This window comes from Odocoileus virginianus, chromosome X (assembly GCF_023699985.2).
Source record: "Odocoileus virginianus isolate 20LAN1187 ecotype Illinois chromosome X, Ovbor_1.2, whole genome shotgun sequence".
Classification (NCBI taxonomy): Eukaryota; Metazoa; Chordata; class Mammalia; order Artiodactyla; family Cervidae; genus Odocoileus; species Odocoileus virginianus.
Window position 1 is genome coordinate 12,538,926 of NC_069708.1, and position 21,691 is coordinate 12,560,616.

General features: G+C 48.2%; 1 protein-coding gene across 13 annotated transcripts in view; it reads right to left on the minus strand.

The window, feature by feature from the left end:
- Positions 1-4,158: 4,158 nt before the first annotated feature.
- The window catches only part of BCOR (BCL6 corepressor), a 118,108-nt gene continuing 100,575 nt past the window's right edge, over positions 4,159-21,691 (minus strand). For 8 of the 13 annotated variants that reach the window (XM_070461924.1, XM_070461926.1, XM_070461925.1 and 5 more), the window contains exons 7-15: positions 17,733-17,996; positions 17,086-17,424; positions 16,169-16,491; positions 15,647-15,901; positions 10,642-10,808; positions 9,389-9,534; positions 8,917-9,006; positions 8,578-8,734; positions 6,190-7,361 (exon numbers count right to left, since the gene is read on the minus strand). In XM_070461924.1, coding sequence (XP_070318025.1) covers positions 7,070-7,361; positions 8,578-8,734; positions 8,917-9,006; positions 9,389-9,534; positions 10,642-10,808; positions 15,647-15,901; positions 16,169-16,491; positions 17,086-17,424; positions 17,733-17,996 — 2,033 coding nt within the window. In that variant the 3' untranslated portion in view covers positions 6,190-7,069. Of the gene's footprint in view, positions 4,308-6,189; positions 7,362-8,577; positions 8,735-8,916; positions 9,007-9,388; positions 9,535-10,641; positions 10,809-15,646; positions 15,902-16,168; positions 16,492-17,085; positions 17,425-17,732; positions 17,997-21,691 lie in introns of those variants that run through there. The other 5 variants (XM_070461930.1, XM_070461929.1, XM_070461932.1 and 2 more) reach the window with 3 other exon arrangements.

The window sequence follows — 21,691 nt, forward strand, 5'->3', positions numbered from 1 at the left end:
AGAGGAATCTAAGCACTTATCTAGTGTCTACTACCTGTTGGACACTACTCGGTGCTCCCATTTAATCCTCACAACTCAGAAAGACAAGTATTGATGTTCATTAGAAACAACAACAAAAAAACTTTTATTGTGGAAAATTTCAACTATACCCCAAAGTAGAGAGAGTAGTGCAAATAAACCTCCATGTACCCATCCATCCACTTCAATTACCAACTGATGATCAGGCTTGTTCTGTCTGTACTTACCTCCTCCTTCCCCCATCTCCTGGATGATTTTGATGCAAAATATCCTGTCATTTCATCCATAAATACTTCAGCATGTATTGTTAAAAGATAAGGTCTCTACCCCCCAAAAAATAAAGCTTGGTGTTCCTATTTCTCTGGTTTTCACAAATATTTCCTAGTTTTAGTTTGTTCAAATCAGAGTCTAAGATCCTTATTTTACAATTCTGATATTTCTCTTAAGTCTCTTGTTAGTCTGTGGTTCCCCCTCCACCTGTTTTTTTTTCCACTTACAACTTGAAGAAACCAAATCATATGCCTTATAGAGCTTCAATCTGGCTTTTGCTGAATGCACACACTGTCCTCACATGTTCTTTTGTCCCTTGTGTTTCTGGTAAATTGCAAAATAAATCTAAACACTGTCCAGTATGGTAGCCCCTTGCCATACAAGTAGCTACTGAGCACTTGAAATGTGGCCAGTCCAAATTGATATACATTGGATAATCCACACAGATGTACAGAACAGACTTTTGGACTCTGTGGGAGAAGGCGAGGGTGGGATGTTCTGAGAGAATAGCACTGAAACAAGTATACTATCAAGGGTGAAACAGATCACCAGCCCAGGTTGGATGCATGAGACAAGTGCTCAGGGCTGGTGCACTGGGAAGACCCAGAGAGATGGGGTGGGGAGGGAGGCGGGAGGGGGGATCGGGATGGGGAACACATGTAAATCCATGGCTGATTCATGTCAATGTATGGCAAAAACCACTACAATATTGTAAAGTAATTAGCCTCCAACTAATAAAAATAAATGAAAAAAAAGAAATACAAATTGATATACATTGGATAATCCAATAAAATATACACTGGATTTTATTTATTTATTTATTTTTACATTGGATTTTTAAAAAAGTTTCAGTAGGAAAAAACTAAAGTATCTCATTAATAATGATTTTTATGGGCTTCCCTGGTGGCTCAGTGGTAAAGAATCCATCTGCTAATGCAGGAGACACGGTTTCGATTCCTGATCCGGAATATCCCACATGTGAAAAAAGTAAGCCCACACGCCACAACTACTGAGCCTGTGCTCTAGAGCCTGGGAACTGCAACATGGAGCCCACGTGCTGCAACTAATGAAGCCTGCATGCCCTAGAGCCTGTGCTTGGCAACCAAAGAAGCCACTGCAATGAGAAGCTCCAACCACAATCAAGAGAGTAGTCCCCAACTCGCTGCAACTAGAGAAAAGTCCATGTGGCAATGAAGACCCAGCACAGCCAAAAAAAATGCCAGTCGAGATGTTCTATCTTAAAAAAAAAAAAAAAAAAGATTTTTATATTGGTAACACATTGAAATGGTAATACTTTGGATACATTGAGTTAAAATATAAAAATTAATTTTATTTATTTTTTTCCCCACTTTAAAAAATGTAACTGCTAGGGAATTCCCTGGCTGTCCAGTGGTTAGGACTCATGTTTTCACTGCCAAGGTCCTGGATTCAATCCCTGGTTGGGGAACTGAGAGCCTGCAACTGGTGCAGCACGGCCAAAAGAAAAAACCTCTAGTGAAGAACTAAAGAGCCTCTTGATGAAAGTGAAAGAGGAGAATGAAAAAGTTGGCTTGAAGCTCAACATTCAGAAAACTAAGATCATAGCATCCGGTCCCATCACTTCATGGCAAATAGATGGGGAAACAGTGGAAACAGTAGCTGACTATTTTTTGGGGCTCCAAAATCACTGCAGATGGTGATTGCAGCCATGAAACTAAAAGACACTTACTCCTTGGAAGGCAAGTTATGACCAACCTAGACAGCATACTAAAAAGCAGAGACATAAAGTAATTAGCTTCCAACTAATAAAAATAAATGGAAAAAAATAAATTAAAAAAAATAATAAAATAAAAAGCAGAGACATTACTTTGTCAACAAAAGTCTGTCTAGTCAAGGCTATGGATTTTCCAGTGGTCATGTATGGATGTGAGAGTTGGACTATAAAGAAAGCTGAGTGCAGAAGAATTGATGCTTTTGAACTGTGGTGTTGGAGAAGACTCTTGAGAGTCCCTTGGACTGCAAGGAGATCCAACCAGTCCATCCTAAAGATCAGTCCTGGGTATTCATTGGAAGGACTGATGTTGAAGCTGAAACTCCAATGTTTTGGCCACCTGATGCGAAGAGCTGACTCCTTTGAAAAGACCCTGATGTTGGGAAAGATTGAAGGCGGGAGGTGAAGGGGAAGACAGAGGATGAGATGGTTAGATGGCATCACCGACTCAATGGACATGAGTTTGGGTAAACTCCGGGAGCTGGTGATGGACAGGGAGGCCTGGCGTGCTGATTCATGGGGTCGCAGAGTTGGACATGACTGAGTGACTGAACTGAACTGAAAAAAAAAAGAAATAACCCAAAACACCTCTAAAAAAATGTAGCTACTAGAATATTTTAAATTACACATTTGACTCACATTGTATTTCTATTGGGCAATGCTGCTCCGGAGGTTCATCAATTTCAGGTTCAATTTTTGGGTAAGACTACTTCATAGGAGGCGGAGTGTTTGCTTATCAGGAGGCTCAGAATGCCTGGTTGTTCCTTTTTGTTTTCTATTTTTGGTAATGTTGGCATTTATGACTGGTCACTGCCTAGATCTATTTCATTAAGGGTTGTAAAATGGTAACACCTTATATTGGTTGTAACACTGTTATAAAGCAAAACATTTCATGGAGGAAAGGCAGAGAAATGCTTCATTTTTTCCCATTTGCCAGTTTTGAAATAATGAGTTAGGGTTTGTTTTTTGACATTGCTTTTGGTTTATAAATATGTAAACTCTCAAGTCAAATTGATATTGCAAGAACATTCAGAGGAGTAAAGCTTCCACCCCTTTCCCTGGCAGTTTGTTCTTTACCCAGAGGTAACCATTTCTAAAGTGAATTAGAAAGCTGGCCCTCAATTCCTTGTAGAGTTGCTTAGTATCACAGTGCAGATGTATCACTATAACTTCAAACAGGGACTGGCTGATGGGCATCTGGGTGTTTTCAGCCTTTTGCTGTTACACTATTGGGCCAACTTGACAAGGAAGATGTCCAAGTGCACACCTATGGTAAGCATATTAAGATGAGATTTGGTGGTAGTAGTAGAAAAACTCAAAAAGAACAGTGGCTTCAACAGAATTGTTTATTTTTTCTCGAACATAAAAGGCAGGCAGAGCAGGGCAGCACAGGGCAGCGCTGATGTGATGGCTCAGGGACACAAGGTCCTAAGGGACCCAGGCTCCTTAAGCACACTGAATGCTCGACTTCCATGCTTCATGGTCCAGGGTGGCTGTTGTGGCAGTAGCTGTCACAACCACATTGTAGCCAGGAGATAGGATAGGATGAAGAGCATGCCCTCAATCTTTACACCTTCAGAAGAACCATTCTTCTATTCTCCACCTGTGCTATGAGGGACTCTGTATCTGGGAGCCTGCTACAGCTAGTACGATCTCATTTGCACTGTTATCTTCACTATGGAAAGCTACCCTACACCCAGTGGGATGTCATCTCTATCGGTGTTCCCTCTGCTCCCATGGAGGGGGGCAGGGTGCGTCCACACTTATGGTACCTCCTCTTAACCGCTGGGGAGCTCCTTGACATCCTAACTTTTCTAGGCCATGGACAGCTCATTTCTACCTAGAATCAGTTCTTTAGCTGTTCTTTACCCACATTTTCAAACACCTGATGTTTCTTACAATAAGTGTTCTAACTTACCAATGGCTCCTCCAACTGCCATGAACCATAACCTTAAATGTCTCCTAAACCAAGCCTATAACCTCCCCTGCACCCCTTAAACCTACGGCTCCCACCTATTTTCTTAACTAATAGAATGACCTTCATCCAGGAGAGAACCTCAGTTGGTCGCCAGCCCACCCTTTAACTCCAGCCCAAATGCAAATACAAAGAGCCAAATACCTTGGAGTTGCTATTCTTTGCTTTAATTTGGGCTCTTGGGAGCTCATTGCCTCTAATTTAGGCTCACCAGCGCTCTTTCAGTTCAATCATTTCTGTAGGTCTGTTTTGCTTTGTGTGCGACCATTCCCGCTTGCTGTCTGAGGTGACATCCTAAAAAACAAAAGTTCAGCACAACTGTTAACACTGGTTTTAACTTTTCAGGTGGGGAATGGGAGAAAGGGTTGGTTTAGGATGACAAGAACCTCTATTTCTGAAATGTTGAGATTCTTTTTTTTAAAACAAAGTGTATTTTTGTATGATCAAAAAAATAAATAATAGGGCTCCCTTGGTGGCTCAGTGGAAAAGAATGCACTGGCCAATGCAGAAGACACAGGTTTGATCCCTGGGTGGGGTAGATCCCACATGCAACTAACTAAGCCTGTGCACAACTATTGAGACTATGCTCCAGAGCTCAGGAACTGAGAATACTGCACCCACACGCCACAACTACTGAAGCCCACAAGCTATAGAGCCCATGCTCTGCAACGAGAGGCACTGAAATAAGAAGCCCACACATTGCAATGAAGAGTAGCCCCTGCTCGTTGCAACTAGAGAAAGCCCAGGCAGCAAGACCCCGCATAGCCAAAAATAAACTAAAAAAAATATATTTTTAAAACTAATAAAGTGAATAAATCAAGAACACTGCTCTCTGATTTCCTTGTCTTCAGGATACATCCCAAACTTCATTTGGTACTCACCAACAATGGGCTCCTGATGCGAAGAACCAACTCATTGAAAAAGACCCTGATGCTGGCAAAGACTGAAGGTGGGAGGAGGAGGAGGAGAAGGGGGCAACAGAGGATGAGATGGTTGGATGGCATCACTGACACAATGGACATGACTTTGAGTAAGCTCTGGGAGTTGGTGATGGACAGGAAGCCTGGTGTGCTGCAGTCCATGGGGTTGAAGAGTTGGACATGACTGAGCGACTGAACAATGGGCTCTCATCTCATCTGACAATACTGGATTTCCCTGTTCCCACAAATGGCTCTTTCCCCACCTGCCAGGTCACAGAGCTTACAGGACCCCTTCCTCCCCATACATTAAGACCCCACTCAAGTACATCATCTTCATGGCCCCTTCCATCTTCTCTGCCTAGGTGTTCTCAGAGTTGACTATTTAAGACTGAAAACCACTAAGAGCATTCTGATCACAAACGGATTTGATACAAGGAATCTTTGGGAGGGCTGGAGGAATGTGTCAAGGATGACACCAGAATCACTGGATTTAAGAAGAGGCTATTGAGGTTGTCATCCAGACACTACCACAATCACTACTGCATCTCATTACTCACAAAGCTAAAGACTCACTGTTGAAAGGCTGACTGAATCACTCCAACTGTCCAGCATGTCTCCTTAACCGTATCAGCAGCCTGTAGAGCAGGAACACACCTCTCCCTCACTCTGCCTTCCAAACCTAACCACAATTCAGAATTCTAGCCGCAAGGGAGTCTAGTAATATTCAGGTATCTAGCTTCTGCAATGAAGAAAGGAATTAAAAGATGCAGAATGGAAACTGAGTGCCAACTGATAGTACCCAACAGGAATACTGCTGTAAGAAGTAAGAGCAGAGTGGTCATAACTACAAGCCTTGTCTATTGGGCGAAGCAGGTTTGGACTTGATGCTAAAATGTTAACAGAAAAACATGAGGTCTGGAGGGAAAAGTGACATAATAAAAGTCCTGTTTCTGAAAAAATATTCCTAAAGATAAAGGATTAGCCATGATGAAGCTTCTGTAGTTCATCAAGGTCAAAGGCAATGTAAAAGTTTTCTAGGCCATCAGAGATTAGGTAGAGAAGGATCTGAGAACCATCAAAACAGAACTTTAAAACTGTCTTCTGAGTCTCACTTCCCTGAAATCTTCTAGTCTGTTTCAGTTCATAGAGACTATAAACTGGCCTAAAGTTATCTATAGGGAACTGACCATCAACAACACTTTAAAAAAAATTGACAACAGTAATGTTTTAGGAAAATACATAGGAACACAAGGTACTTCAATTTTCTCCTTTCCTCAACAGGTTTATTGCCTTTTAAGAAAAATTTTGTAAAATATAAATACAAAGGCAGAGAATTTACTTACAAAGTTAAAACACAGGTTTCATACATAAACACACACTTCAGAAAATTTTAGTTTTATGTACAATTTCAAGCAACCTCAACATATTATGTTAGTTTTCAATATTTTACAGGGTACAGAAAAAAATAGCTCAAAGTCTTCTTTAAATAAGAGCATAAAATGTTTAAACATATAAACAATCCGGTTTGATGCGTGAAAACTAATTTCACAGCTTTTAAATTAGGATATAAAAGTTTCATACAATTAGTTGTTGTGTGTGGATATGGTTTGGATTTATATTACATACTACTGGATCACATCCAATAGCATTGACCTGGCTCGAGCAGGTACACTGTAAACAAAACATAAAATTACAACATCGCCAAGTGCCTTCCCCGAATTCAACCCCCCAAACCAACCACACAGTTCTGACCCACACTCTCAACAGTTACAGCCTTTGTCAGGGGAGCTTTACATGAAATTAAGTCAAAGTGTGGAGCTCCTTTTCCTTGTTTTGTTTTTTTCTCCTTAAAAAAGAAAAGAAACAAATGTTCCGAGTAAAAACAAACATATCCCAAAGCATGTGTGCACTGAAAAGTAAAGAAACATTTTTAACAACTTCATAAAAACTGACTTAAAAGTTTAAAAAGAAAAAAACTTATTTCTGAGTCCTTCCGACTGGAGTCATGTCTCTTATATAAAGAAGAGATATTTTCATATGTAATAGTGTCCCTTCTTTACAGAAATAGTTGTATTATGACACATATGCACAAGGATAAACACTATAACACACTGTACACGGCGGGCCCCGGCGAGCTCACCAGCAGTCGTCTGAGCCCGTGTCGCTGGGGTGGAGCCACTCCACGGATGAGCCCAGCAGAGTCTGAAGCTCGTTTGTGAACTCCACCAGGTCTAAGAGCTCCTTGCTTTCAGGATTAAAGGCTTCTAGGTCTTTGGAGCAAGAGAATAAAAGGCTTGTTGACATTTGCCGATAGAACTCAGCCTCCGCAATGGTGACAATTTCCACGTTTGGGAAATTGCAGCGAAATATGCGGGAGGACATTTTCAATTTCTTGAGCACGTCAGAAAGCAACAGCCAGTTCCGAGGCCTGTGCCAGAGAAAGGACAGTGGTTTTGAGTTTCTGGCAAAATTAAAAGCTCTTCCAACTATGAACTACCTGTCTCCCAGTGGTAACAAGGACCAGTTATTTCTGCTTTGATTACTTCACTCACTCTACTTCTCACTAAGATCTACTTCTAGTGGGGAACTCTGGACCCATCTGCATGTATTAAGAGACCATCTAGGACAGATCAGCCAATTTAGACCTAAGTGGGAGCAGCACCCATGAATGAGCCTTGTCACAGGTTGCCCCGGCACCTCTGGAACTGGTGGACACATCCCAGGCAACGGCTTGGTCCCTCAGCTCCAGCCACAACTCAGGTCACCCTGTCCAAGTGAGTCTCCATCCACCCATCCCCCCCCCCCCCCCCCCCCCCGTTCTAGTCACAAGGGAAAACTAGTCTGTTTGCAAACCCAAGGCAGATGGCAAGCACCTCTGTGATCTCTCCTCTCTTCCGACCCTCATGGAGAGAGCATGAGAAAACAGGCAAGGTCACCTGTCTTTCCTTTCCCATACCTCCAACCTGCCCCTTAATGTTGCTGGAAGTGAGGCTTTCTCGAAGGAAGGGGGTACAATCTTTCCCTGCTGTCCCTTACCACGCTTCATGAGCTCTATTCCTAAGACACCGTCAACACAAGGACAGACGGACAGACACATTCCCAGGCTCACAGTCCAAGGAGGATGCTACTCCTTAAGCAAGGGGTCAACACACAGTAGAGCAATGTCTCCTGACGTGTTCACTCTGGAGGATTGGGTACAGGGGCACAGTGGCCTGACCAATGGATGCAAGACTCGTTCTGACCCAGTCTGAGGATGCAGAAGATCCCAGATGCCACATACAGCTTTCCCTAATCTTACACAAGGAAAGGCTACATTTGTGTCGTCCAGTGGACCGTGTGTGCCTTGGAAGACCCCTACAGTGGTCCTTTGTGGGGGGCTCCCACGGAGGATTCTTTCCCCAAGACTGTAGTGACTGAAACTGTGAGCAATTCCAGTCACTGGCTCTTGTGTCCTTTGGGCTCTGGGGTGTATTCCGATGAGGGCGGTTTGCTGGGATCCCCCACCCCACCCCATCCCTTTCCTGGCAAAGTTCTACTGCAGTATGTGAAGTCGGTGGACACTTGGTGAGGAATTCACTCACCCCCGACCCCCCACCCCCCGACCCTCCTCTGCTGCTTCTCAACCTCATGGCAGGCATGCTCACCCTTGAGCGACGGACACTTGGACATTATAACACGGCAAGAGGGGGCTTTCTGAGAATTCGAATTCGAACACGTCGCTGCAGGTGTCATCATTATTGTCCTCGTCCTCTGGTCCGGGGGGGTTTGCTAAAACGTCATAACCACTTTCATCATCTGGTTCTAAGGGAGGGCAAACGAGAGAGAGGGATCAGTTAAGCCAGAGCAAGATTCCAGCTGTTCTCCAAACAGAAAGTCAGCCCTGCTCATGGCACCCGCCCCAAGCCTTCATCCACCCTACAGAGAAAAGTTCTGTAACTCATGTATGTCCTCCCCGCCCAACTGAAACGAACAAGGCTGCTCACCACACACAGAGCTGCCATAGAAATCCCAAGAGGCACCACTGTTGCTGCTGTTGTCATCATCATCGCGACCCTGCAGGTCATTTAAATAATCTGGAGAGAGGGAGGGAAACAAGGTTAACACCTGCTGGCGAGAGGCAAATGCTGGTGGAGGTCGGGAGAGTCTCACGCTGGGGCTGGCAGGTTATCCCCAGACAAGTCCCTCTGCACATGCCTCCAGGTATCTAACTAAAAGCTGCACATGCATCTACCCGCGTTCCCAAGTGACAGTCCGCCTCATCGCCCCTGCCTGCCAAACAAAAAGCTGGGCCTGGCCAGCTCAGAATTTTCCAGCCATCCCATGCAACACCCAAGTATGTATCTGTTTGACATACGCCAACTTTCCCAGTAAGTGAAAAAGGAGGAGGGGTGGGGGTGGGGGGAACCTGGCCCATCTAGATACCTGAACCAGACCATTTCGTGATCTCTGTCATACCTGTTAAAAACTTTTCCATAAGTTCGCTGTGGGTCATTTTCATGATAGTTCTACCTGAGTAGGTGGCCAGCGTAGGGTCAGCACCATAGGAAAGGAGCAAGCGGACGATTTCCAAATGATCATTCTCGACGGCATCGTGGAGAGGCCTAAGAGAGGCGCGGGGGATTGATTATACCAGTGGACATGATGTTTGCCTCTAACGACACAAAGGCAAAATGGAGTGTGTGTGGTCAAGCCGCTGTTTCACCAAGGAGGGGAGTGTATAGTCACTGCTGTTCCACATGGGGAAACTGAGGCACTGTGACTGGCCCACTGTCAAATGATGAATCACTCTCTTATTATTTCTACACTTAACCCTTTATAGGACAGATGAAGAGACTATCTAAGGCCTAATTATCGAATGCAAATCTCTCTTAATCCACTTAGCCTAAGGAGGAACTCAGGCTATGATGAAAACTTTCCCAATGAACTTAAATAGTGACAGACTGTAAGAAGATAACTTATGGGGGGGAACAATTCCAACATCATGGAAGCCAACATGACAAGCAATTATTTACACCATTTAAAGAAATAAGATTGCCGTTTCTAAAAGAAACTAGAGGCAAAGTAGAACCTCTCCTGAAACCAACTTGGAGATCAATGATCAACCCTCTGGCTCAGAAGCAGTCGGCAGGCAGGGTGAGTTCTCAGGAGGGTACAGAGTCCTTCCTGTGTCTACTGGGACTGGGAACACAGCCCACAGTCCCATCTGGAAAGAATGCTTTTTGGAAACCATGAACCACCAAATACATTTCAGTTTTGCTCATTTTATGACTGTCAGGAAAGCCCTAGTGTCCCACCTCCTGGTAGCATCCCAGGCACAACCCCAAAGATGCTTTGGGCTAAGACCTGGGCCTCTGGCCAATAAACCAAGGTTAAGGACAGAGTGGGGGCCGGGGGTGTGGCTGACCACGGCAGATGCTCTGAAGCCACTGGCCCCTGGCCCTATCTGTACTCCAGGGACTGACTGTCAATGCACGTGTACTTTAAACATGGTGATCGAACAGATGCTGGTAAAGAGTCTGGGATCGTAAAAGGCAACACCCCTGATTATCCGTGCAGGTTCAACATTTTCAGGGATTTCTATCCATGAGAGCATCACTAAGTTTTAAAGTTCTATGTAAATTTGCCAGAAAGATGTTTGATTCCATCAGTGTGCTTACATGGTACTCACACTTCATCTTTCCTCCTGGGGTTCCTTCCCCACCACTCACCTGGTCCCATCCTGGGCACTGCAGTTGACATCAGCGCCATATTCAAGGAGGTGTCGTACAATATTGAGCCATCCCCTTGCACAAGCTTCGTGCAGGGCACAATAACCCGCGTTATCTCGATGGTTCACATCACAAATTTTATTCTCCAGGCAGTACAAGACTACTTCCTGTGGGAAGAAGGTAGGGGATGCCATCAGACCACCACACAGTGAACCTTCCAAGGGTAGCCTTTCCATAGCTTGGCAGTGCCCACTTTCAAAGGCATATATCCTTGGATCTAACAGCTCACTGAAGTGTGGTGGGCGTCCTGGTGAGGGGGCAAAAGCTTGTGGGAAGGGCTTGGAGATGCAGACAGCGTTGTCTAGGGCTCTGCTGCCCCAGTGGCCTGGCCCCGGGCAAGCTGCCCTTGAACTTCTCCCAAGCTTCCACAGGGCTGCTGAGAGGATGTATTCAGATAGCCATGAAACCCCTCAGCCCAGGGGCTGGCATGGCCCATACAGAGGTGCCACGGGTGCTAACATCTTAGATGACACAAGGCCAAGTATAGACCATTCTCCCTTGACTGGTCCATTCCGTCGACGGCAATAGTTGACAATACACATTTAAGCATTGATGACTGACGCTTAAAGAGAACTGAAATCCACTGAAGAACATCCCTCAGGTTAGAGAAGGAGGGACAGACACCCAGGTCAGCCACATCCTCACACCCCCAGTGAAGACCCCAAATCAGAACCTGGGCCTCAAATGCTATTTGTATGTTCAATAGAATCAAACAGAAGCTTTCTCTATCCATCCTCCAGGAATGACACAAAATGCTCCAAATAACCCCACCCTCTATTCTGCCTCATTTTACCCCACAAACTACACATTTCAAGAAGCAAATAAAACAAGTCTACCCTTCCCCCCTTCCCCGAAGGTGTTCTGTGTCAAGAGTATGCGTTAGAATCACTGTTATTAATCTTACTTCTTTGGCATGTTAAAATATTAATATGAACCGCTCCCAGTTAGCAGAGTGGTAATTTATTCAATGTTTTATTACCTTGATTAAGAAAGTTTACAAACACATCAAAAGCACTTGCCACCAGAAAACACATTATACTTGTTTTCTTCCAAGTCATGCCCAGCAGAGAGCTGTCAGGTTCTGAGAGCCAGGGGTAGGCAGAGTGTGCAGGCAGCCCAATGCACAGTCCACTTTGTAAAGGGGGATGGGATGGGGTCAGAGCAGGACTCCTTGTGACAACTCTTAAGTAACTCATCTGTGAAACCTACAACAGGGTCCATTCCAGCCACTGGTAGACGTAAGATAGGTTCTGTAAAACCTTTTATGACCTTTGAAGGACATGCCAATCAAAGGTGACCACTCACTTCTGAGTGAACTTGCAAGTTCCATTTGCTTAGTCCATGAACCTAATGGGGCGTGTTGGTAAACCTGGCCGTTGGTGAGGTTAATGTGGCAGCTCCCTTCCAAAACAAGGGGGGGGGGGCGGGGGGGCGGGGAGGGAAAAGGCACGCCCATGAAGGTGTTTCTTCGTTCAGATCCCAACCTGCCAGAAAGCCCACAATCCTCAGGCTCCCGGGCCACCTATCCTAAGCCCTGGTATCCAGGATACTGCATAAAGCTGCTACTCCCTTAGCAGGCCCTCAGTAGCCAGACTCAAGTGGACGGCCGCAAGCTAATGGAGCTGCACGCCCCTGTCAGAGAGAGGCCCCGTCACGTGGCTCCAGATCAGGTCTGAATGCCACCAACTGTTGTGTACAGATCAGTTTACCCCAGGTCCTGGCGGCCTGCCTGGGTCCTACCAACCAGAGGTTTATTTGCTCTGACAATCATGGCCTTCACCTGGAAACCTGCATTGCTACCAGGGCCGATTCAAGGGGACCTAGAAATGAAAGGCCATCAAAGCTGACAGGTTAAGTCAAATCTCTGTTCCTAGAGGACATCAGCAAAGGCAGCAGGAGCCCCATGGCCAGTCTGACCTAACTCAACCGCACTGATGCAATTTACACAGTGCTTCTCGTTGCCCCAGATAAGGACATCTTCCGTCATCCCATGGGAACCCAGGAGATGTCAGGAAAGAAGGTAGTACTATCCTCATTGAACACTTAAGAGAAATTGAGGCCCAGAGAAATTAAACCCCAAGTTCAATTAACATGAAGTACTAGACCTATAATTCAAGTCTTTGGTATCTGGTTGGCTGGCAAGATTCAAAAGGCCCAAGGGATGCAATCTAGCCATGATGAGCATCCCACAGGCCATCTCTATTGGGGTCAGTGGGCTAACCACACTCTCCTAGCTGGGAGGGAGTTGGTCTCTAAACGGATGGCAACTGCTGTTACCAACAGAGAGAAAGGTGACAAGGTCAGGCAAGTCTGTCTGCCCAACACATCTTTTGGTTTATTTTCTCTGCTAGAAATGGGAGTGTTTGAAGGGGAGCCCACCCATTTCCAAACAAAATCGAACTGTTTTTGTTGGACAACTCTCTGTTAAGCGGCTATAAGCTGAACGCCATTAACCACAAAATGTAACCATAAAGGCCATAAACCCAACATTGTTAATTAATTAAATGCCTCATTAACTTTTTTAAAAACATGATTTATTCAATTCATAGAAAATTTAACCATTACCACTAAGCGCACACGCATGGGGTTGCACATTGGCATTTTAGCCTAAGAGGCAGAAGCCTTTTTCTGGAGAGGGAAAGGTTTGAGGTCTCTGGCCATGCAAGTGATCTACTGAAAGCAGATCTGAAGCCAGAGCGTGTTGCTAAACTTCCAGAACCAGATCATTATGACATAAAGCTCAGATCGCCTTTTTACTGCACATGATATAAGCAGAAAATCACCAACAATGAATGGTGAAGACAAAACTTCAGGAAAACCCTCCCCAAGTGCATTCAAAGCACACCCTTATTTGGTTAAGTAAACCACCCCTCAATGTTAAAAGGTTTAAACTGTCAAATCTCCCAACTGGGCCATCATCCCAACATTTAAAATTCTGCCAAGAGAAATCCCAGAAAGTTGGATAAAAAAGTTGAAAACGTTCATCTATAAGTCACAATGATCAGTATCAAAACTGATGATAATCAGTGTATAACCTACGTGTTGCAATGTACATTTGAAGAAAACCAAGTCTGACCACAAACATTCCCATGGCCTCCCGTGCAATCGAAGGCCAGGTAGGCTACACAAAAGTATGGATCAAATGCCCGTTGGTCCAGGCCTCAGTCACCAAATCAAAATGGAAACTTTCTTAGAGGACCAACAAGGGTCTTTTGAAGTCTCTGGTCCCAAAGGGAGACTGGTGGAAATAATGCCAAGTAGGCTCCCTACCCCACCCCCCATCCCAGGAGTTTATGTTCTCAACCACAACTAGTACTGAGCAAACACTTGGCACGTGGGGCCTAGCTTAGCACTATGTGCAACAGACACTCTGTTCTCCTAGGTGCTGTTGTTCTCTGCTCTTGGGAAAACCACTTGGGTGCTCCTTGGACTTCATCTTAAAGTAACTGTGTGAACTACCAGAAAGTTCTCTCTAGTTAATGGAGAGGTCTCCGAAAGACATGTAGATATAAACAGTAGCACATTCAACCCCTGAACTAAGCACAGGTGCTTCTAACTTCCCACTCACAGTCATGCCTTGGGGGGCTGAGGTGGGCCTATCTCAAAGGGCTTAGGGCATTATGGACAAGGGGACAGGGGTTCCACAGAGCTGGCTTGGGGTGTGGGAGCTGGGGGTGGGGGAGCCAGGGCTCCCAGCCCGCATGGATCCTGCCAACCCAGTGCTAGTTCACACCTCCACGCGCTCAGCCCGCTGAGCTGCATTTTACTGTGACCATTCAACTCCCAGAGGGCTGATGCCAGCGTGAAAAAATGCCTCTGCCCTGTGGGCTATTATGTCACAATTGCAGCTGACAAGTGTGGTGGGGGAGGGGCACAGGGCAGAAGGAGTCATCTATCTCACAGAGGTTCTAAAGTGTAAAAAGGGCAATTCCAATGTGCACCAGTCTTGGTGAGGAGCGTGGTGGGGGGAGGGTGGGCTGTGGAGCCAGACTGTAGGCTGCTACCTATACCAGTATCAGTTAACCCCTCTGAGGCTCAGTCTCCTCATCTGGAAGTGGGCTAGTCCTAGCTACTGCCATGTGAAGATGTCTCCCTTACAAGGGTGAAGGGAGTTACTGTGGATCACACAGGCTTAGAAAGATATCAGTTATCTTTCTATCTATATTGCTCTGGCAGTAGAAGCTAAGGTCGTCATCAGCTGTGCTGGGTTTGGGTTGGGATACAGCGGTTCTGGTTAAGGACCAAACCCTCTCTACCATCAGCCCCGGGCTCCGGTACCGTCTCAAAGAAGCCCATCAGGTCTGCCCCATCAGCACCCCTACTCTGCACAGACATCTCCCGCTGCTACTCCACGGTGGGGGTGGGGGGTGGCGGCGGCATCACTCTGCCTCCAAAGGGCACAGCAGCCAAAAGCAGTTAATAACTTCTCTCCCCCTTGCTAATCAGAATCCAAAAGGGCTCATTAAAATTCCCCTAGTCGCCAAGCCCTGGGTTAGGTCAGATTTTATATCAGAGATAAGTCAGCCAGACTGGAAGATGCCAAAGCAGTCTACCTGCCTGAACATGAAGCAAACATCACAGAGAGCTTTCTTTTCACACCACGACTGAACAAGCCACGAAAGAGTCTGCAGCGTGAGCGTGAGCGTGGGGGGGGGGGGGGGGCGCGCGCGCGCCCGGCGGGGGGGGGGCGGGGCTAACGAAAACATCCCGCTGGGACACACAGCCCCGCCCCCCATGTGGAGGAGAGCTGGGCTCTGAGATCCCACCCCCCGCCCCCACCCCAGCCAATGGGCCCCCGCCCCGCCCCCCACCCCAGCCAATGGGCCCCCGCCCCGCCCCCACCCCAGCCAATGGGCCCCCGCCCCGCCCCCCACCCCAGCCAATGGGCCCCCGCCCCGCCCCCGGAGTGGCAGCCGGTATCCAGCGCACCTAGGAGGATGCTTACCTCGTAGCCCAGCCGGGCAGCACGCTGCAGGAGTGTCTCCCCTGCATTCTTATTGACAATAAGCCTCCGCGCTTCTGGTGGCATCGGGCGGGACTGGGTGGCCTCTGGTGGAGAGCTTGGGAGGGGCTGCTGTGACGTATGCGAAACTGGTGGCAGTGGCTGCAGACGGTCCAGGAGCTTCTGGTCTTGCTTGGCCAGTGACAGATCATAGTAAGAACTGGGCTCGGGCCGCTTTCGGAACCTCCGGACGGTCACCTACCAAGAAAGCGGGCAGCGCACACATTGTGGGATGTCCTTCCACCATAGCTCTTTCCCCCCTCCTCTTTTGTTTGGGGGTGGGGCTGGAGGAAGAAGGGGTTTTTTACTAGCCAGAAACTTTAGCACCACCCAGGAGACAGGCCCTCTAGGACAGGGCAGTGACATTTTGGGGGAGGGCGTTCAGGAAAAGAAAACCTTTGTCCCCAGAAGCGGGCAGGCGGGATGCGCTGTCCCCAGGGGGGGAGTGCTGGGGGCAAGAAGTACCTTGCCATCGGCATTCTCCACGTAGTAGTCCCCTGGCAGTGGCAAGCTCCGCCTGGGCTCCTGTGGGATCAAATGTTTGGTTTTGCACAGTCGCTTCCCGGATGGTTTCTCGCTGTTGTCGGGGTATCTCTGCAGCAGGGAGGCAGCCTGACAATCCTCCTCTTCGTCCGTGCACAGCACATCTGTCTTCTGGCTTTCTTTAATTTTCTGCTGTTTGGCAGGCAGCCTCGAGCCTGTCGTACAGCTTGGCTGGCTCTTTCTGCCGGTTAAACTGGTGGATGAGAAGCTGCTCATGGGCGAAGAGCCGGAGAACACAGGCAAGCCTAAATCCGGAGGGGGGGCAGGCGGGCGGGAGGCAGGGGGTGGGGAGAGAAAAAGCAGGCGTTACACAGTTGTAGCCGTGTGGAAAGAAAAGCCCATTGTTACCACTGATCACTGGAGCGGCTTCAGTTTTTAAAGATACACCAATTATGTTTTCAAAGCATTAATATTTTAATTATCCCACATTCAAACGCCAAATGGCAAGTTGTTTCAAAGGGCCCGGACGAGGGGGGCAGAAACCAGCCCTTCCTGCTCTCCAGCCCCCACCCATGGGGGGGCCTTGGGTGCTTGGAATGTGGAGACTGGGGACTGCCTGAGCCTGGAGTGAGGGGTCACCCAGGGCCTCCCTTCCTTGCCCAGCCATGAGCCGGGTGAGGAGCAGCCCAGGAAATGGAGCTCCCTCCTCATGGTATATTCCAGAAGGAAGTGTGGAGGTTGAAAGGACCTCATGGAGAGAACTCCCTGCCTGCCACATGCTACTCTGTCAACTTGGATGGAGCTCAGGTCCCCTCCAGGGCCCTTTCCCACAGAGAGCAGGTGACCCATCCTCGAGGACCGACCCCCCCCTCTCCCCCGCCTCAGCCCCCGGTGCATACCTTGTTCATTGTCACTGGATTTGAGGGACTCTTCTGACCAGGTTCTGTTGCCTTTGGCTTCTGCCCTTTTTCTGCCAGGCTTCTCTTCGGAGATGTTAATGCTCTGGGCAGCAACCTCAGGCTGAGCTGCCTGGGTCACTTCCTTCCTGCCCTGCCGGCCAGGTTTGCTCTCTGCTGCCGACACCTGCTGCTCCCACTGTTCTCTAAGGTGCAGCAAGTGGCGTTGCTTTTTGGGATGGAGCCCTGTTAATTCAATGCACACCTTCAGGTTGGTCAGCTCACTATAATGTGTGTCTTCTAAGTGGTTAGTGTTTGTCATTTCCCTCTCAGGCCAGTCATCTAATGGAGAAATAACTACAAATTAATCAAAAAGCCCCCTGGGGCGGGGAACAAACTGTCTTATACATCACTGTTGGAGGGTGGGGGAGGGGAAGGGTGTGGTCACTGTGGAACTTGCCACCAAGTCTCGGGAGGGGGAGCCTATTTGTCTTTGGTCATCTTTGGGCTCCTATACCTGGCTTGGGACAGGGGAGGTATGAGTGGCTTGCCCCAGGGCTCCAAAGTGGGACTGGAACCTTCCACTGCTCCACCCCGGGACTTTACTTCCCCTGGGTGCCTTGTGGGGCCGGAAGCCGAGCCAAGCTCACCTTTGGAGACCCGTCTTCGCTTGGCTTTCAGCAGCGGGTCGTCAGAGAGCTCTTCCACAGTGGGCTCAGTGTGGCTGCTGTCCCCCAAGACCTTTCGCTTACTGTCCACCTGGAGGGTGGGGCTGTGCGCCATGTCTGCGTCGGCGGCCTCGTCGGCGGAGGGATCGCTCACCGGCTTCCGGTCGGAGAAATACTTCTCCACAGAAACATCTTTGTCCTCTGGGGCTTCAGAGGGGTCATGTTTGCTTCCGGTACTATAATCGCCTGGGGGGGGGGGGGGGGGGGCGGGGAGAACAACGGGGGAAGGAAGGAACAAAGGTTACCAGGGGCAGGCAGGGTTGGGGAGCAGGCGGGATCCCTACACCCGAGGTAATCTGCTACCAATAGACCCTTCCTTTGGAGACTGGGGGCCTCCCGTCCTGGAAGCACAAGACCCTCGGAAAGACCATGTCCCAAAGGAAGGGCAGCTGAAGATACTCTGCCCAGAAAATGAGGGGGGTGGGACACTCACTACTGTCCTCCATGTTCATAGTTGAGGTCGGAGAGAATCCAGATGAGACATCAGTGTCTCTCTCCTATAAGCACATGAGAGAACTGCCTGCCTGTCACCTCCCAGTTGGTCAACTTTGATGGAGCTCACGTCCCCTCCAGGACCCTTTCCCAACTGTGGGTAGGTGAGCCCCCAGCAAGCTTAAGCCAGAGCTGAGCTACCCATCTCCATGGCAACAGCTGCTGATGTCATAAAAAGACCAAATGTCCCCCAAATGCCACATGCACAAGGACAGGACCAATGTTCACTTGGGTCAGCAGGGGCAAGGGTGGAGAGGGACAGGGCAAGAATGGTGGGAGGCTGGGAGACCAAGGGAGGAGGAAGCCTGGCAAAGCCAAAGGCAAGGCTTCCTGTTGTGTGTACAAGGGTGAAGAGCAGTTTCAAAGAACTCAACCAGATCACTACAAGTCCCTGTGTCCTTCCTAGTTCCACAACCATTGGGGGAAAAGCATTTCACTGCCACGGGGGGCGGGGGGGCAGGGGGAAGCCCGGGCGGAGGCTGCTCCTACACTAGTCAGCCCCCCTGGCACTCCTCCATGTTCCAAAGATGAGACTCCACCCCCTTCACTGGGGGCTGAACTGCTCACACCCCAGCCCTGCCTGCTTCGGCTCCCTCCACTCAACTTAGCACCACTTAGGGCTTTTCTTCCAATCATCCCAGCCTCACATCACCCCTCACTTTTGCTCCAGCCAAAGAACAGTTTGATTGCACTGCTGATCATTTTTTTTTCTAGCACACAAATAATTCCATAATGATTGCTGTGATGTTAAGGTGTTCCCCTAAGATGACCCTGACCATCACTGGGGGGGTAGTATGACTTTGGTATTTCTGTTAACACCCAAGCTAAGCTCCTTGAGCCCATCTTTCTAGATGAAATCATAGACACACTCTTCATGTGCTGCTCCCAGATAACACTCTCCCTTCTGCCCAGCTGGCTAGCCCCCTAATCAACCTCTCTTGCGGGGGCATTCCCAGCATTTAATGGCAGTCAGTTGTGGGGACAAATTTCACCCTGGCCTTGGCTAGCCTGGCCTGTGTTCTCAATGCTGGAACCCATTGATCTTTTCTCCAAGGGCATCCCAAGGTGGGACAGATCCCTGTCTACTCTTGCCAAGGAATGGTGGAATCACCTCAACTGCTTGGGTCTCCTGTCATGGCAGCAGGAAAAATCCCAGACTCCGGGCCTGTGCTCAAGGGGGATATAGTCCAGATCACTGAGGGCTTGGGAAGAGGGTAAGCTGCAACTCTCATTTTGGCTGCTCTGTGACCCTCTGAACCACTCTGGCAGGAACAGCGCCTCTTTACAACTCGGCCCCCTTCAGTTGTAAAGTGGGAATGTTACTGCAAGCCTCCTCCTGTGGGTGGGCTTCATAAACACAGGGAAAGGCTGGAAAAATTCCTTTAACCAAAAGATGCCAAGACTTTCAGAGCAGCCTGAATTTTGGGCCTGAAATGTATGCTGTCTTAAGAGGTGAGCCCTCCTGGTTATACCACTGGACTTCTCTGGTCCAATCAGCCTTTTCTAAAAGCCTCATGGAAGGGGACCCACGGAGAAGTGTAATGGCTACTTATGAACCCCCCATGTCCAATTTTAAAGTTCATTCAAAGTGAGTTCCCCACCCCCCCAACTTTAGCTAGGAAAGATGGTTCCAACTCAGTGGTTTGGAAGGAGAGGTAACTGGGTGATGTCAGCAAATGCCGTCAGTGTGGGGCCCTGCCCATCTGAGATGTCCCCAGTCACATGAAGAAGCTGTCTACTCTCAGTGTTTCTGATTCCACTTCCACCTATTTACATTTTAACTCTGTATCTGTAACAGTCTCAATTCATCTAGGGAGGCATCTGGCTCAGGGAGAAGGTTTTCCAAGTTTTCACCCTCAAGGCCAGCTACCTTCGTTAACAGTGAAATTACTTTATATCTTTGGCTACAAAAGGCCAGTATTTCCTGCCCATAGAAAACCACCTGGGGGATTATGATGACAGTTTCTCAGGTGTGGGCAGGCAGTGACTGTGGAAGCTCTTCCCTTTGTTCCTGGAAGAGTAAGTGCACCCCAATGAGTCAGACCCTTCCCGGGGGTTCTTCTAGGCTTCCCATCTGGTAAAAGCTGCCTGGGTATAGAGGGCACCCCTTCACCCACCAGGACCAGGAGCGTGCCACACATGTGCCCGCCATACCCACTCAGCTAAGGAGGGCGCTCCTGCACCTGGACCTTCCCAGTGGTCCTTGTCCCCAGGGACCCCATGGTATAATGTCCGTGGTTCCTCACCCTGGACTATTAATCAGGAAATTTCCACTGCTCAAGTCAGGGCTCACCGAAATCATCCCTCCATGCACATCACTCAGTTGCTTTCTTCCTCATTAGGTGAGAGGATCTTTTCCCAAACAGGTCCATCCACTCTTCTCCCAACTCCTGAGTCTTTCAGAGCAAAGATCTCAATTCTTCTCAGTTAAGCACCACCCCCCCAGACCTTATGCTAGTGTGACCTTACCCAGGCCAATAATAAACCTGAAGAACACTGAAGGACACCCACCCGGACTGGCCAAGATACCCATGGCCACCACCTATGGGGGAGAGACTCTTGTGTCACCTGGAGCTTCTCAATCACTGTTCTAACCACAGGACTACACAGGACCCACAGGACTACCCTTGAGGGTAAAGGAGATGGGGAGATAGATACATGGGGATCCCAACCATCAGGCTTTGCCATCACTGCTACTTTTTGGCCCTCCTAAAAGTGGGAAGCCATGGGCCCTTGGTCACCCAGTCTAAGCAGGTGTGAACGTGGCTGTATTGTTTGAGGTTTAACACTTGCTCCCTGCAGTGTGGTCATATGACTCACAACACATATATCCCATAATTTATCATGGTTGTGCCATAGCATCACCTCAGAGAAACATTTACAACATTTACAAGTCACCGTGGCAACAAAGCACCCTCACCATTGTTAAGCCATGCCCAGTGAGGCCTAAACAAGGTGGGATGGTTCTGAGATATCGGAGGGCTCCCCACGATTGAAATCCCCTTCTCTACAGCTTAAGTATAGCACCGCCAGTAAAGGCTAACCTTGTTAAAACTTACACCCTCTACAGAGGGAGCCTAGGGAATCTCTGTTTCAAATTAGTTTACAAATGTGCAGATGCTCATCTGGAAGAGAAGTTCCCTGAGCTAAGAAGTTTCATGAAGCCTCTTGAGTGAGGTTTCCTCCAGTTTCTGGCCAGGCACTGCTACCGAGCAGGTCTTAGGTCTGTCCCAGCCAAGTGGTTGGCAAAGGAGACAGTCATTTCAAGTTCGAGAAGGAAGGGGCCAATGCCTCCTTGTCCCACCCCATTTTCAAATGTCACTGAGGGTTCCTAGTAAAAATGAACTTCCCAGTTTGAGGAACCTCCAAACTCATTTGGTGAACTTCCG